Genomic DNA, 16,808 nt, shown 5'->3' on the forward strand with positions numbered 1-16,808 from the left:
TAGCATTTATTTTAGTTACACTATGTCAGTACTCTACTGGCTCGCAATGACTGATGGGTAAATATCCCTCTCCACTTCCAGCAAGATGATATGAACATAAACGTTCCCTTCGATTGGAATCTCACGTAAGATGGCTGAATTCCATGTGAAGTCCACTTCAGAAGACCATATTGGTCGATTGGAATGCACCTTCAGCCTCAGTCACCATTCACTTTCATAGCAGTTTTTGTAATGATGGAAGTAAATTATACAGGTTTAGAACACATGAATGTGAATAAAATATGACATAATATATACATTTTTTTGGGTGAACTATAATAATAATATAATTTATATATTTCTTATAATAACTTTAATATCATTCATGTATTTATCTCTGAGTTATAGGTATAAATATTAGCTATTATCTTAGTCATGTTAGTGGTATTTTAGTGTGTAGTTCAGTTAAAATGAATTCAGCTCTCATGTTCACTAATAACGTTATCACAACATGATCTGAAGATTGACATCCTACTCAATTTAAACTCTCTTTAAAATAGCCCCATGCAGGGAAATAATTTCCATAGTTATGTTTTTCATTTGTCCAACCTTTTTTTCTTTTTAGCATGACCTTAACATAATAATAATGATGATGGAAAAGCTAATTAGATTGCACTTAACAATATCCATCCTTTCTGTCAGGCGTCTTAAGGACAGCCCTTCCAAACATGATTCGAGAGAACCGCGAGCACTATCAGGTGGTGATTCAAGCTAAGGATATGGCTGGACAGATGGGGGCCTCTCCGGGACCACTACAGTAAACATCACCCTGATGGATGTCAACAACAGTCCTCCTCGTTTCCCCCACAGTAAGAGATCACTAATTATCCATTCATGTGCATATTTTGACTTAAATGGAGAGTTCATAATCCATATTCAGTTTCATTGTATGGAAAAGGGATACAATGAAAGTGAATTGTTACTGAGACTTACATACTCCCTGACATCTCCCTTTCTGTCCCATTGTGTAGAAAATGGTAAAACTAAATATGACTTATGTTGCACTGTAATAAGTGAAAATGTCATGTGAACCTAAAAAACAACAACTTTGTTTTGGTGTAACTCAATGAAGTCAGGTTGATTTAGTCATATTAAATAATGGATTTTACTTGAATAAAACAAACCTGGTCTCATGACCCTAATAATAATAATAATAATAGTAATAATAGTATGAACTTTTAAGAAATCGTATGAGTTGGCTTGTAAATAAACGTAACCATGATTTTAACCATTTTCTTGGAAAAATCAAACATTGGGATTTGGAAAGAGGTGAGGGAAGCATGTACCAAATTATTGGCACACATCAGTCATTTGTATTGCATAAGTAAATAACCAAATTTGTTCACAGACGTTTCCTTTCTTAAAAGAATGTGTTGGATAGGAGGCTAGCTAAAATTTTATGACTGTAATGTATGGATTTGAAATGATGTTTGTTGATTGGATGGTCTCTTATGGGATAAAAGCAGTAAAATTTCATACAAGACAAATCATTCAATATTTTACGATTTCGCCATCCCGTACACATTTTTACGACATTTCATGAGACTTTGTTAAATAGAACCATTAAAATAGATGTCAGCATATGAAGCACATTTTTAGGTTACCTTACAAAATATTTTTACAGTTTCAAGTGTACATGAAATGTACATAAAATGAACAAGGGTTTGACCGCAATTCAGCTATTGATAATTTATAAAGACTAGATAATATCTGTGTTCATGTATAGAAGTCCACAGTGCTAGAACTTGCAAATAGACTTCAACAAAAATCAGAATATGGAATTACATTGTTGAATGAAATTGTTTGGGTGGTCACAGAACAGCAGTGTTGTCTCATCTGGCATGTATGTTATATTTCACCTGAGTTATCACGGATATGCTCTGGGCCCATTTCTCCAACTGACCAGGATGACTCACAATGTGAAACCAGAATAAAAATGTCCACAGAAAGAGGCTTTCAGAGGGAGAGAGAGAGAGAGAGAGAGAGAGAGAGAGAGAGAGAGAGAGAGGTGGAAAGGGAAGGATAGAGAGAGAGAGAGAAAAGGATAAAAGCTAAAAAGTGGAAAGAGATAGAGGGAGATGGAGTGAGAGAGAGAGAGAGAGAGAGAGAGAGAGAGAGAGGTGGAAAGGGAAGGATAGAGAGAGAGAGAGAGAAAAGGATAAAAGCTAAAAAGTGGAAAGAGATAGAGGGAGATGGAGTGAGAGAGAGAGAGAGAGAGAGAGAGAGAGAGAGAGAGAGAGAGAGAGTACACAGAGGGAGCTTCATTTGGGGTGATAATCCCTCTCTCTTTGTCACAGTCTCAAATCCAATACAAGAGCCACATCAGAAACCGTCTCCACAAACTGGTTTTTAAAAGAACCTCCTCCATTGGCTCACCGGAGCTGAAATTCTATTAAAGAATAACCACAGAGAGGCAGCTTCGCTTTCCCCCCCGAAGGAAGGATAAGCAAATAGACAAATGCACACAGAAGTGCCTCACTCAAGAACAAAGAGTTTGTACCAACACCTGACTGTTTACTCAATTGATTTTTTATGTTTTTCTCTCTACTTCTACCTCCAGGTACCTACCATCTCTCCACTCCCGAGTCGGCTGGAATCGGATCGTCGGTGGGCCGGATCAAAGCATATGATGCGGACGTGGGAGAGAATGAAGAGATGTGGTACTCCATTCTGGATGGCGACGGGCAAGATGCCTTCAATATTATCACAGAAGGAACGAGTCAAGAAGGGGTGATAACGGTAAAGAAGGTAAACAGCCCATATATCTCATGTTTCAAACATTAAACTGTAATATTGAAGCTATTATTGGAAGAACATTAAATAATATATGTAGAAAAAGGAAATCCAAGGCACTCTTCTTAGGAAAATAAAGAAGCCTTTATTGGACTGGCTATATCATGATAGAAAAAATAATTAAAACATGTGGGGAAAAGATACAACCCAGCGTAGGCACAAACAGCCTTCTTCTCCTACCCTGAAGAAGGCTGTTTGTGCTGCCACGCTGGGTTGTATCTTTTCCCACATGTTTTAATAATTTTTCTATCATGATATAGCCAGTCCAATAAAGGCTTCTTTATTTTCCTAAGAAGAGTGCCTTGGATTTCCTTTTTCTACATGGCAATGAACTCTCGACCCCAAAGAGCACCTTCATATACTTTTTTGAACTCCTTGAGCACTCTGGACATTTTTTTTTCTCATTAAATAATATATCTTTCAAATGATAGGCCTATTATTGAATTACGGAACAAATGGCGATGTCATTTTGTGTGGCTTTAAACAAAGAGGGTGGCAAATTTAACAAACGTGTACTAAATAAAACATACTAAATTAAAAATAAATACATTTGTACTAAATGCAACTAATAAGACACTTTTAATATTAACTGAGTTGAAAACATAGCAATAAACCACTACAAATACCTAAATATTTTGGATCAAAAAAGAAGACGCAGTGACTCCTATGCCCGTGCTAAAATGAATCGATGAATCGTTTATTTGAGCTGGAATTTTTACAAGAGCATAAACAAACGGATTCACTTAATTGAATTGGACTTCCTAAAGCTACATATACAGTTAGTCAATTGGTGAATCATTGTTTTTACCGGTTCGCTTATGTTCAATTAGGGTGATATTAAACTAATATCATAAACTAATTGGTGGCAACATTATGTTGGACAAATAAATACATACTAATAAAACATACTAAATTTAACAAATTAATTTATATTAAGTACAACTAATACATATTTTACATACAACTAGAACACATTTATATTAACTAAGTTGAAAACATAGTGTTAATCAGCTGTTGTTACCTCAAGTGAATTAGTGAATCATTTATTTTAACCTGTTCACTTATGTTCAATTCGTGTGACATTTGACAAAAAGGCTGGCAACATTAAGTTGAACGTATAACTTCATACTAATTTGAACAAATTAATTTATACTTAACACAACTAATAAAACACTTTATATTAAATGATTCAAAAACATAGCAATAAACAGCAGCAGTTACATCAAGTGAATCATTGAATCGTTTATTTGAACTAGTTCATATATATTAGCATGAACAAGCCGATTCACTGAAAGTAATTGGACTATCTAAAGCTGCATATAATTGGATTAGTGAAATTTTCTTTTACCTTATATTACCAAAATTTTCTTTTGCTTATATGAACCATCTAAATGAACCAATTCACTTGAATGTTTTACACTTCTCATGTGACAGAGAGAGGCTGGTTTAGGTAAACGTGTTTTATCACCATCTCAGTTTGTTAGGTTGCTGTGTGCGCAATAAAATGTGACACAAAGCAATGTTGTGTTTTGTTATGTGACATCGTTACTCCTTGGAAAAAGCCTCTATTGTGATGATATTTGAACTACCATCACGCTACTGTATAATGTAACCTGTTTATACACATTTCCCCTCATGCAGTGATGACGTCACTCTGCTTACGTTTAATATATAATTTACCGTCTATAACTGTAATGAATGTTAACAAATTATACATCCATTCAAAGGTCTAAGGGTTCAACATTGATATCCAATCTCTGTTTCAAGATAGCAATGCTCCAGAAACAGTAGTTTAGAAACATTCATGTTGTAAAACTATATGATCTTATATATCAGTCTCGTAAACAAAATTAGCCTGTCTCCAAAGTCCATTTTTAAAAATGGGGCGTAGTTTTATTCAGAATAGCCAAGCAGTGCGATCAGATTTTGTGTCGTCTCGAAAGGTTGAGCCTTAATTTTACTCTGTACACTTCCAGTGATTTTACAGAGAAAAAAGCTTGCAGGAACCTCATTTTTTGTTCGATCATCTTCAAATTTGAAACATAACTTCTTAAGACTTGTGGCTTTGAGGTTGTCTCTGCATTATATTATTGTTTTGTTAGAATGTTTAGATGTTCAGCACAAAATATTTCCATTACTATAAACTTCAGCTTCTCTAACTTTAAAAAATAACAACATATATTCATTCTAATTCTTGTCAAATAAAGCCCAAAGTGTCTTCTTTCAAAAGATACTACAACTGTGTCCATACTCCAAAGGGTCCAGTAAATACAACCATTTATGTTCAGGTATGTCATTTTCATGGTTTGTGCTCAAAAAGGGGGTGCGTATCAACAGGGCAATTAAGATTGTAGCTAATTCATTACTTTTCAACACTGATGCTTGTCGGGTGCCCCAGAGAAACCTGCCGCCCTAGGCAACTAAATCCACTACTGCCCCCCACCATCCAACATCCACCTTTCCTTCTTCCACACACTCACACCCATATGAAGCAAAGTGCTTTGAAGGTAATCCCCTAAATCAAAGCCTTTGTGTCCTATTAAATTTACAAAGGTGCTTAATTCTATTCACAGCCAAAAAAGTCCCGTTTTCCCTTTGTATAGTGGAGGGATCTATTTGCCTGGTGAAATCTGCCTATAGCTTATTTCTTCTCTGTCGGGTCAGGCTTTGACGAGGCTCAGGCAATTATGCAAATCGTATTGCTTAAACTAGAATGAAAGATAGCTATGGAAGAAGACCTGAATGGGCAAAAGGTAAAAAAGATCGCACCTTGAGTCTTTAATCGTTTCATAATTAAAAGGTTGCATTAAAGCACAATGCTCTCCTTGTATAAAAAGACATTAAAATCGAAAGAATAGTGCAGTGATAAGCACTCTTCAATAAAAGTATCAAAAACTGGCTTTCGATTTAGAAAAGTTTAGGTCGACAAAGCATGTCGTTAATCCATCTCCAAATAAACCAGAGCTGAAATAGATCACATAAGTAAGCCTTACTTTTATTCAAAAAGGATGTGAGGACTTATCTTTCTTCTCGTAACCTTCTCTCATTCAGCCACTAGATTACGAGAGTAAGAGATTGTACTCGCTACGGGTGCAGGTGACCAACACACATATAGATCGACGCTTTGAGCACCTGGGGCCGTTCAGCGACACAGCAATGATCAGAATTACAGTCACGGATGTGGACGAACCTCCGGTCTTCAGTCGGGCCATGTTCATTTTTGAGGTGGATGAAGACACACATGCCGGTAGCTTTATTGGCACAGTATCAGCCCGAGACCCTGATATGGCCAATCACCTGGTCAAGTGAGTACTACAGTAACGATTGGTTGATTTTCCAAACCTCTTAATCGTGACAAAGTAATATGTCAAATCAAACAAATTTCTGAAACTTCACCAGTTGAAATTGTGAATTTGTTCATTCTTTTTTTCTATAGAAAGATAAACATAAATGATGGTGAAAGCCAAAATATGAAATGGTATGGATTCATATTTACTGAGTGTTTACTAAATTTTGTAAAGTGGGGTAAAAATGTTCAGCTATGATTTAAGAGAAGAAAAAAATAAATAAAAATAAATAACATTATAAGGTGTCAGCAACATTATTTTATGTTTACACAGAGATAGGTAGGTCAATAACTAAAACAGTTGACTTCAGCACCAGTTGTTCTATTGCCAATGGTTTGAGTCCAAATATGGGGGGAAAAACGACCCTTTTTAGTGTTGTTTTTTCCAAAGTTGGAGTGCCTATAACTCCAGAAGTATTAAAAAAAATGAAAATGATCTCATCAATTACTCAACCTTCTGTCATCCCAGACGTGTATGACTTTCTTTCTTCTGCAGAACACAAGCAAATATTTTTTTAGAAGAATACCTTAGCTCTGTAGGTCCATACAATGCAACTGAATGATTTAATCACTACCCAACACTGCACATTTTGATTATCTCCTTTTTCTGACACACCCAATTCAGTTCTTGCCCTGCGTTCCACAAAGGATAAATCTGCCTCCGAAGGGCACTTTGAAGGGGAAGGATTGTGGCTGCGATGTTGAAGGGTTGTTTCAAAACGAAGGGCTCATAAATAGCTGAATCTAAGGGCATTTTGAAACTGCCGTTTCCATAGGGTTCAACAGATGGACACTTTGCTGCCAAGCGGACCAGAACTGGAGCTTACATCACAAACAAGGAGGTTTGCCAGGAGTAATTTAGTGCGACATCCCTTCAATCTCAATAGTCTATAAAAGCTTAACATTTTTATAATGAACTTTTAAAAATTATTTAAACTGTTGCTTTTTTTAGAAACTGGTTAATCCTTGTGTCATTTTAATGTAAATTCAATGGATCAGTTATTCTAAAGGTGTTTAAATAAAATAATAATACAAAGTGGCATGTTATTTATTTAATAAATGCACTGTATATATGTTAATTGGTTTCTTTTTTTTATTAAAATACATTTTTAAACATGAAGCTTAAAGTTATAAAGATTTAAATAATATATTTTAAGTTTCTGAAAGCAGTTAGTGATACAAAATCATGTGTAAAAATTTCTGATTATGTGCAGGTGATGTTAAATAGTGTCAACCTTCCTGCGACAGCAGCGGCTCTTTTGGCTTGGATAGATGATGCTGAAGTGCATTATGTTCCCTATCAAAAAGTTACACTATGATGCTGTGCTGATTTAGCCGTTTGGGAACAACTTTAGGTTTGATCAGCTGTGAATATCTGTGCAACACGTCAATAAAATTGTCTAGAATTTATAGCCTCTGCTAGTGACATCATTGGATGCACCTGTAGCAGGGCTATAAATAGATGTGTCACATGTGCATCATCAGATCATTTGTCTTCAGATCATTCTGTGTGTATGTTGTGCTTATTGACTGTCAGAACTTCATACTTTCCTCTGTTAGGTTTTAGAATTAGAATTGTTATGCAGTGCACAGAAGAAAAAAAAGGGAAGAAAAAGAATGACTGACAAACAAAGCAAGCGGTGTTCCCATGTTTACGCTCTATGGCTGAGAGGGACACACACCAGTTTTGTTAAGTTTGTCTGGGGAAAGAGCATGCTGCTCTTGCGTTGGGGTGGGGCGGGAGCGAGCATTGCGATCTGTTCTCAGTCAAAATGCTTTGCACTCGTCTTGCTTACTTCCGAGAGACAGCACCCACTCTTACATCGTGGGGCTCTCATATGGATCTGGCTGAGGAGTGTGTTGGCCAGGCTTCAATTAGACCGGCCATGCAAACAAGAGACTCCCAAATGCTCTAGAATGGAGGACAGATTTCTTTCTGGTGGCCAAGATAAGGGAACGCCTCATCAGTCCCTTCCCTTCTTTGATGACCTCCATGACGAGCTTTCTCGTTCATGGAGGATACCTTATACTTCCTGTGTCTTTGTGCCCTCGACGTCGACATATTCGACTATCGTGGGTGCCAAGAGGCTCAAAAACAAAAGAGTGGCGAATGGTACTCCCCCTCGTAAAGACTGCGGGCCGGTTCGCCGCCCTCAGCAGCCACCAAAGCAAGACCTCAGGGTAGTTATTTCTAAAAATAAAAAACCCTGACGGTTTTGCGTCCAGGCTAGTGGTGGTAGCCGCCCCTTGGGACGCTACGGGTACAGGTGACCAACAGACTCTCAAGATGTTTTTTCTTATTATTTCTCTAAAAATAATTGTGGATCTGCAGGCTCTGTCTGTCTTTCCATCCTGCTTAGATTTCACCCAATGGCTAAAAACAATATTGCACCCTCATCCTAACTACCTGCCTAAGGTTCCTTCTTGACTTTACATCCGGTCACTCTCGAAGCCTTCTGCTCCCTGCCATTTACAACGCCGGAGCAGAAAAGACTTCAGACTTTATCCAGTCCGTGCCCTTCAGACTTATGTCCACCGCACTAGCCAGTGGCATAAGTCAGGGCAACTATCCGTTTGCCATGGGGGCCTCAACAAGGGGCGGCCGCCACCAAGCAGACAATATCGCATTGGGTGAGGGATGCTATTGCCCTGGCCAACGCAGTCAAGCTTTGCCATTAGGGATCAGGGCTCACTCTACCAGAGGGGTTGCCTCCTCTAAAGCCTTGGCTATAGGTGTCCCTCTGCAGCATGTTTGTGATGTGGTGGGCTGGTCCTCTCCACATACATTCATAAAATTCTATAGTTTGGATGTTCATACCACTCCTGGCTCTTATGTCCTTGAGTCTACATCACAAGCTCATGTCTGAGACCTCTCGGTCTCTTGTGAGCACAACAGAGTCCGGACATCCACAGTGTGGCTGCGTGGGTATTGTGTAGCTTTTTGATAGGGGAAAATCTCGGGTTACTTAACTGTAACCCCTGTTCCCTGATAAAAGCAGAATGAGATGCTGCACTTCATTGCCGCACTGGGATGCCCCAGGACTGCTCTTCAGACAAAATACCTGACGATGCACCTGTGACGCATCTGTTTTTAGCCCTGCTACAGGTCCATCCAATGATGTCATCAGTAGAGGCTATAAATTCTAGTCAATTTTATTGATGTGCTGCACACATATTCACAGCTGATCACACCTAAAGTTGTTCCCAAAGCGCTAAATCAGCACAGCATCTCGTTCTGCTTTTATCAGGGAACAGGGGTAGTAACCCGAGACAAATTACTAATACTTTTGAGGCCTACACCCTTCTACCCTCCGAAGCTCTCACTGTGTACAGTAAATCCTCTGAATGGAATGCACCCCTCAGTGTCTCCACTAACGAGCTAATGAGTTGAATCAGGTATTTTTGATTAGGGAGATATCTGAAATGTGTTGTGTTGGGGGGCCTCCAGGAACTGGGTTGAGAACCACTGGTTTAATCCATATCTTCTGAAGCAATCAAATTGACTTTGGGTGAGAACAGATCAAAATTGAACTAATTTTTCACTAATAATCTTGACATCATCAGTCTCCTTGGACTTCAAGCTCGATTACACTTCCAAGCACCATCTAGCGCTCTGCTCATGTGTCAAGCACTAGGAAGTATAATCAAGCTTTAATTCATGATCATGCCTAGAGACTGCAATGGCAAGATATACAGTAAAAAAGGAGTTACATTTTGGTATTTTCTCACCCAAAATCGATTGAATCGCTTCAAAAGATGGATTAAATCACTGAAGTCTTATGGATTACTTTTTTGCAGCATTTATGTGCTTTTGGGACCTTCAAAGTTTTGGTCACGATTTACTTGTATTGTATGGATCTACAGAGCTGAGATATTCTTCTAAACATATTTGTTTGTGTTCAGCAGAACAAAGCAAGTCATACACATCTGGGCATGAGGGTGAGTAAATGATGAGAGCATTTTTTAGAACAAACTTTACTTTTTGTGGCATCATATTTAAGGACCTGTATGGTTAAATCCCAGAGATATGTGATTAATGTGGCTCCATTATAAAAAAATGTAATAAAAAATAAATCATACCAATTTTCAATATGGGTCTCTTTAATATGGTTTTAAGCTAGCTTTTATTTTGTCCCACACAGTCCTGTGTGTGTGTGTGTGTGTGTGTGTGTGTGTGTGTGTGTGTGTGTATGCCTGTGAAATTGACACATTTGCACTACTTTTAGGAGCAGCTAACGGGGATCTTAATAAACTAAACTAAACTAAACTTTTGTATTTCAAATGCTTTGTTTTCTATTGCACTTATTATATTAGTTTCCTTACCAAGTAAAGGCTTATTTATCTACTAAGGACACTTCTGTGAATAGATACAAAGATACTATAATAGGCATTTTAACGGTCTGGTAGAGACTAGAACAGAGGGACACACTAATTAAATGCTTGTGAGAACGAGCGTTAGACAAGTCACTCTTTTCACAATAAGCAGAAATAAAAAGCTGCAACATCCAAGCAAAATTTCATCATCTAAGGAAAATTAAAATTAAACATTGAAAAGTGCCTCGCAACCCCAAGTAAAATGTTATTGCCCAGAAGCTGTGTTTTTTTATACTAAATATTATTTCATAGCTATGATGGTCCACCAGCTAGATCAAGACCAAGTAAGCATAAAACAACTTGGACAAGCATGATTTTTTCAGTTGGTCTTTACAGCAACTTTGGGTTTTTGAATTAGAAGTAATGTCTAAGAGGCAGATAATTTTACCAAAAATCTCAATTTGCTTTCAATTTAATCTCATTACTGTCTAGGATAAACAATGGAGATATTAAAGAGATATCATTTGTGATCATACTTTCCTACTGGAACACACTAAAATATGAATCTGATATTGATGTATGAAAATCAAGCAGATTTCCACATTTTGGAGGCTAATCAGATGTTTTGTGCTCGGTTAAATCTAATCCACCACCATGTCCCCAGGTGAACTAGTGTGTGTGTGTGTTTATGTGTGTTAAAGCAGGGGGAAAAGCAAATTATTCATGGGCCTCAGTTGGTGATTTCCCAGCGGAAGTTTGGCAAGATGAATACAGGCGCTGTTTTATCCCCCCCTCCCGACCAACAAATAGGACCGACATAGGGGAACAAACAAGATGAACTGGCACTGGACAGCACACACGAGGAGGCTAAAATAGGGAAAGAAATCAACAGGTTAACAACACAGGGCAAGTGTGACTAATAAACTAATAATAGGAAAACAAGGAGGCGGGGTATGGCATAAGACAGAGAGACAATGTGGCAATACATAAACAAAACAAAGCCACATGCTCTCACAAGACAACAAAACACCCGAATGGCATGAGCGCACATCACCAAGACAATGAGTTAATATAAACCCATTCCAACTGCCAAACGAGATGAGAGAATGTGTAGCAATGGTAAACAAAATGATGCCACGTATTCTCACACCAAACGAAACCTGAACGTACATCGCGAGGCAAATGTCACGCGATGCACGCAACAGGCGACAAAAACAAGACAGGACATCTGTGCGAAAGGTCGGCCACACACACCCGACACCCGAAGTGACCGAACCTTAGCACAAATTGAAGACAGCTCGAGACCAGGGTGCAACCGTGTTCACGGGAGACAAACAAACTATTGACGCAAGTGCATGCTGCCGATATGACATAACCATGATACACTTCAATAACAGACAGACATGGAGCATGAGTATCTGGATCCCGACACAGACCGAAACCAAACCAAACAGGAAGTCAGGATCCAGACACCATGCTCCCGACATGAAACAAGACAGACCGAAGAGTGCATGGCAGGGAATACAACCAAAACCATGCAGTCACAAAAAGAGGCCTCAGGGCGGAGGCAGGGTCTGACAGCCTGGGAGGAGGCCTCAGGAAGAAGGCAGAGTCTGGTGGCATGGGAGGAGGCCTCAGGGCAGAGGCAAGGTCTGGCTGTCTGGGAGGCAGCCTCAAGGAAGAGGGAACAAAGTACTGGGCGTTGGCTGCTAAACAGGGGTCTGAGGACTGGGCGGCAGCTGCTAGACATGGGTTTGAGGACTGGTTGGTGGCAGCTAGACTGGGGGCAGTGAACTAGACATAGGCTGCTGGATAGGGTTCAGGAGGAAGTGGCTCAGGGGATGGAGCTGTGGAAAGCTTGGGCACTGGCCACATCAGGGGAATGGCCTCCATGGCTGTGAGCACCAGCAGAGACTGAGGAACAGTCTCCTTGGTCGTGAGTACTAGCAGTGACAGGGGAACGACCTCCTTGGTCATGAGCACTGGCAGGGACAGGGGAACAGTCTCAGTGGCTGTCAGCACAGGCAGTGAAAGGGGAATGGCCTCAATCATCGTGGGCACTGCCAGTGACGGGGGAACAGCTTTCGTGGCTGTGAGCACAGGCAGTGACAGGGGAACGGCCTCCATTGCCGGGTCATTGGCACTGACAGGGAAACAGCCTTCATAGCTGTGAGCCACGTGTTCTCTGAAGACAAAAAAACACCCGAATGGTATGAGCGCACATCACCAAGACAAGCTATGAGAGAATGCCAAACAAAGTGATGCCATGCATTCTAATACTAAATGAAACCTGAGCATACATTGTGAGGCAAACACTATATGATGCACGCAACAGGTGACAAAAACAAGACAGGAAACCTGTGAGAGTTTGGCCACACACATACCCGACACCTTAGACCGAAGTGCCCGATGTGACCGAACTTCAGCACAAAATGAAGACAGCTCATGACCCGGGAATGCAACGTGAGCGTGACGCGAAGTGCTACCATATTCATGAGAGACAGATAAACTATTGACTCGAGTGCATGCTGTCAAGATGACAGCACATAAGCACAATGCACCCACGTCAATAACAGATCATGAGTGTCCGGATCCCGACACAGACCAAAACTGATTAAGAAGTCAGGATCCAGACACCATGCTCCTGACACGAAACAAGACAGACCAAAGAGCACGCGGCAGGGAATTCATCTGAAACGTGCACTCATACAAAGACAGACAACGAAACACAAGACAGACATTATATGATAATGCCACTGTGCTGTCAGTCAAAAACCCAGACAGACATAGTGAGAGGACCGTGACAGCATGCACGCTATGTGTGATATTCTAAAAAGCCCATCCTTCTGGCTTTCCAATCCACGTCACACTCAGCTGCGTGTTTAAATGTCAGCAAAATATGTAAGTTGACATTGATAAATGGGTTTAATGGCAACAATTTCCTTTTCTTATTTCATGAAAACAAAAGACAGGGGATCAACAGAGTGATTAGCATTCAGACGCTTTCAAACGGGCCACTTCAGAATTCACAACACGCAACAGGCGGTTATGGATAATTGATAGTTGCTAATTCCTTCGTCTAGGAATGCATTCATCACAGCTGGCTATTCGATGCAAAACACATAATTGATTACTTTAAAAATGTGCCTTTAAAACACACTGTGATTATTAAAAGTGTATTTAGATCACAAAAAACATAAAATGTCCCTATTACCTGTCAGATATCATAACAATGTAGGTTTCATAAGAAATCATACCTGTGTCTCTGACACCATAAGCAGCAAAAAAGAGTTAGGGGGCTGGTACGCGCTTTTTAAGCCAATCAGAAATTGCCTTGCCCAAACATGTCTTTAACCTCCTGAGACCCGAGCATGAGTGCTGTGTGCATTTCATATTTCCCTTTTTGTTTTGTAAATGGCAAGCATCATCCAACCACTACCAACCATGTTAAAATAAAATTATACCTTATAAATTCTGAATCTATGTACTGATTATCATTGTCCCATGTCTGCTAAAAATGTTGAGTGGTCAGATATCATCTGCAGCATGTAACTGGTCAGATTTTAGAGAGAGTTATAGGATGCTCCCTTGATCCTTATTTAGTGAATGACTTAACCTTCTGTTCGCTGTCTGTCTGCACTGGTCTCAGAACAGTTCAAAATGCACCTTATTTTTATTCTAACTCCATATAAATCCTCTGAAAGCAACACATTTCAGCTTTTGGATGAACCCATTGAATCTCAATGTGATAATGAACAGTTAAAAAAGGAATGCATTTACTAATGTTAATGAATAAAACCGGATTGTACAGTGATAAAATAAATAACAATATTTATGTTAAAATTAAGTAAAATGACCAACAGATGTGTTCATGTTGAAAGTTATTCAGAATAGCTAACATGTTTTTTCAACTATTGAGGGAACACTTATGTGTACATCATGTTTATCAGTGTGCTGGCCGACGAAAAATTTATGAATTTTTAAAAGTGAAATTAGAAACTAGAGGCGCTACTCTTTACACCCAAACAGGTTTCAATGAAAAAATGTAAAGAGGTTTCTTACCAGAGGCATTTTGTTGGTTCTGCGCTGTAGAAGCTCTTCAAGGAAATAGACGCCATGCTGTTGGGCCTCGGTGCGCCAGACATTTAACACTTAAATGACAGTCTAAAGCCTTGTGAACAGTATTCAGTTGGTTTAAATTAATTTAAATGATGTGTTGCATAAAGAGAAGTCATCATTCATAGTGAGTCATGGGGGTGGACGTTTGCTTCAAATCTGTTTTGCCACAGTTTGTTTGCCGCAATTCTCTGATTGGTGGATCGTTTCCCTTCATGATGATAGGTAGTGTAGTTCTACAGCAGGAATTCTGCTATTAATAACTTTATTTTTTTAAATGATGAAATAATGCAGACTGATGTCTTCAACAAGAGTATATACCATCAATTAGAATGGAAGTGAATTGAAAATAAATAAATAAAATTAAAACTGTAAATTAAAAAACATTGGGATATCTACTTCTGGAACCACAGTGTTGCGCTATTTGGCAATTGCTTTGTTGGCTTGAAAGTAAGCAATTTTAGATCTGCCATTTTTGGAGAGCGGGTGTATGGTTGAAGTTAGCAAAATGGTTTACCACTTACAACAACATTAGGATGCATAGTATGTTGTGCTTGGCGTGTTACTAACATCAGTAAATCGCTAAATAAAGCATAAATGTGTTCTCTATTAGCGAAGTCAAATTGGATGCATCCAGTCGTTTGAACAAACATTAAACCAGTCTGTGCTCATTTATTTGGGGACTGTTTTGGGCTTTTATTGGGGATGTGTGATGTTCCCTTTTTCACTTCCTGTGGGCATGTTTACAACATCTTAAAAAACTGTGGACGTTCTGTCCCCATGCCTAGGTATAATCAGTGCTCCATTGTCTTGCATTCATTACAGTCATTCTTGTTTCAGATACACCATTGATCGCCACACAGACCTAGAGAGGCTGTTTAACATTGATTCCAACAATGGGACCATCAGCACACTGCAAGCGCTGGACAGAGAAACTTCCAAATGGCACAACATCTCAGTTCTGGCAACAGAAATTAGTGAGTTTGTATTATGAGCCTTTGTTGGATCACTAGAAATAACTGCTGAAATGAAATGTGGTAATGTTCACCCTTGATTGAGGAATAATCGGTGCTTCAGTGCAGCCAAATTGCAGTGGGTCAGCTTGTTCCCTTTGCTAAAAAGCTTGCTTTAAAAGGATAGTAAACGAACAATGGAAATTCTGACATTATTTACTCACTTTATTTCTTTCCAAACCATATTCTGTAAATTCTGTGGAACATTACAACAACAGTTCATAGTGACCATGTCTGTGACGCTAAATATATGAACGAAAACACCAAGAAAGCACCATAAAAGCGAAGATATCTTGCCGGCGTTTTATCCAGAGTTAATAAATGCCATGTCACGTTCGGTAACTACATTTTCCCAACTAATGATGTCGACGCACCATTTTTGATCATGGATGTGAACAGGTGGACAGGAAGTTTATGAATGTATAACAGGTAAAACTTAACAATAAGGTTCCATTCATTAACATTAGTCAACAAAAACAACAATTTACATTTATATAGTGTTTTTCTAGGCACTCAAAGCGCTTTACATAGTATAGGGGGAATCACCTCAACCACCACCAGTGTGCAGCATCCACCTGGATGATGCGACGGCAGCCATAGTGCACCAGAACGCCCACCACACACCAGCTATTGGTGGAGAGGAGATAGTAGAGTGATGTAGCCAATTCAGGGATGGAGATTATTAGGAGGCCATGATAGATAGGGGCCAATGGGGGGAATTTGGCTAGGACACCGGGGTTAAACCCCTACTCTTTACGAGAAGTGCCCTAGGGATTTTTAATGACCACAGAGAGTCAGGACCTCGGTTTAACGTCCCATCCGAAAGACGGTCAATGCAAAAGGTATCAAGAGATGGTAACAATGAACAATATATACTTTTAACAGTATTTATTAATCTTAGTTAATGTAATAGTTAATAAAAGTGAATACAAATACAATTGTTCATTGTAAGTTCATGTTAGTTTATAGTGCATTAACTAATGTTAAAATATACAACTTTTGATTTTAAAAAATGTATTAGTAAACTAACCAAGATTAATAAATGCTGTTAAAGTATTGTTCATTGGTAGTTCATGTTAACTAATGTTAACAAATTGAACCTTATTGTAAAGTGTTACCGAATCTTCAAAGATTATACAGACAAAATGTTAATTTCAAGGTAAACTATTCCTTTACTATTCCGAATT

General features: G+C 39.0%; 1 protein-coding gene across 1 annotated transcript in view; it reads left to right on the forward strand.

The window, feature by feature from the left end:
- LOC127626437 (cadherin-10-like) overlaps positions 1-16,808 on the forward strand; it is a 106,695-nt gene that overhangs the window by 74,288 nt on the left and 15,599 nt on the right. Inside the window, 5 exon segments of the mRNA XM_052102207.1 lie at positions 682-765; positions 768-848; positions 2,600-2,787; positions 5,884-6,137; positions 15,449-15,585. Of these exon segments, the coding sequence (XP_051958167.1) occupies positions 682-765; positions 768-848; positions 2,600-2,787; positions 5,884-6,137; positions 15,449-15,585 (744 nt within the window).

Source organism: Xyrauchen texanus, chromosome 33, assembly GCF_025860055.1.
Source record: "Xyrauchen texanus isolate HMW12.3.18 chromosome 33, RBS_HiC_50CHRs, whole genome shotgun sequence".
NCBI classification, from domain to species: Eukaryota; Metazoa; Chordata; class Actinopteri; order Cypriniformes; family Catostomidae; genus Xyrauchen; species Xyrauchen texanus.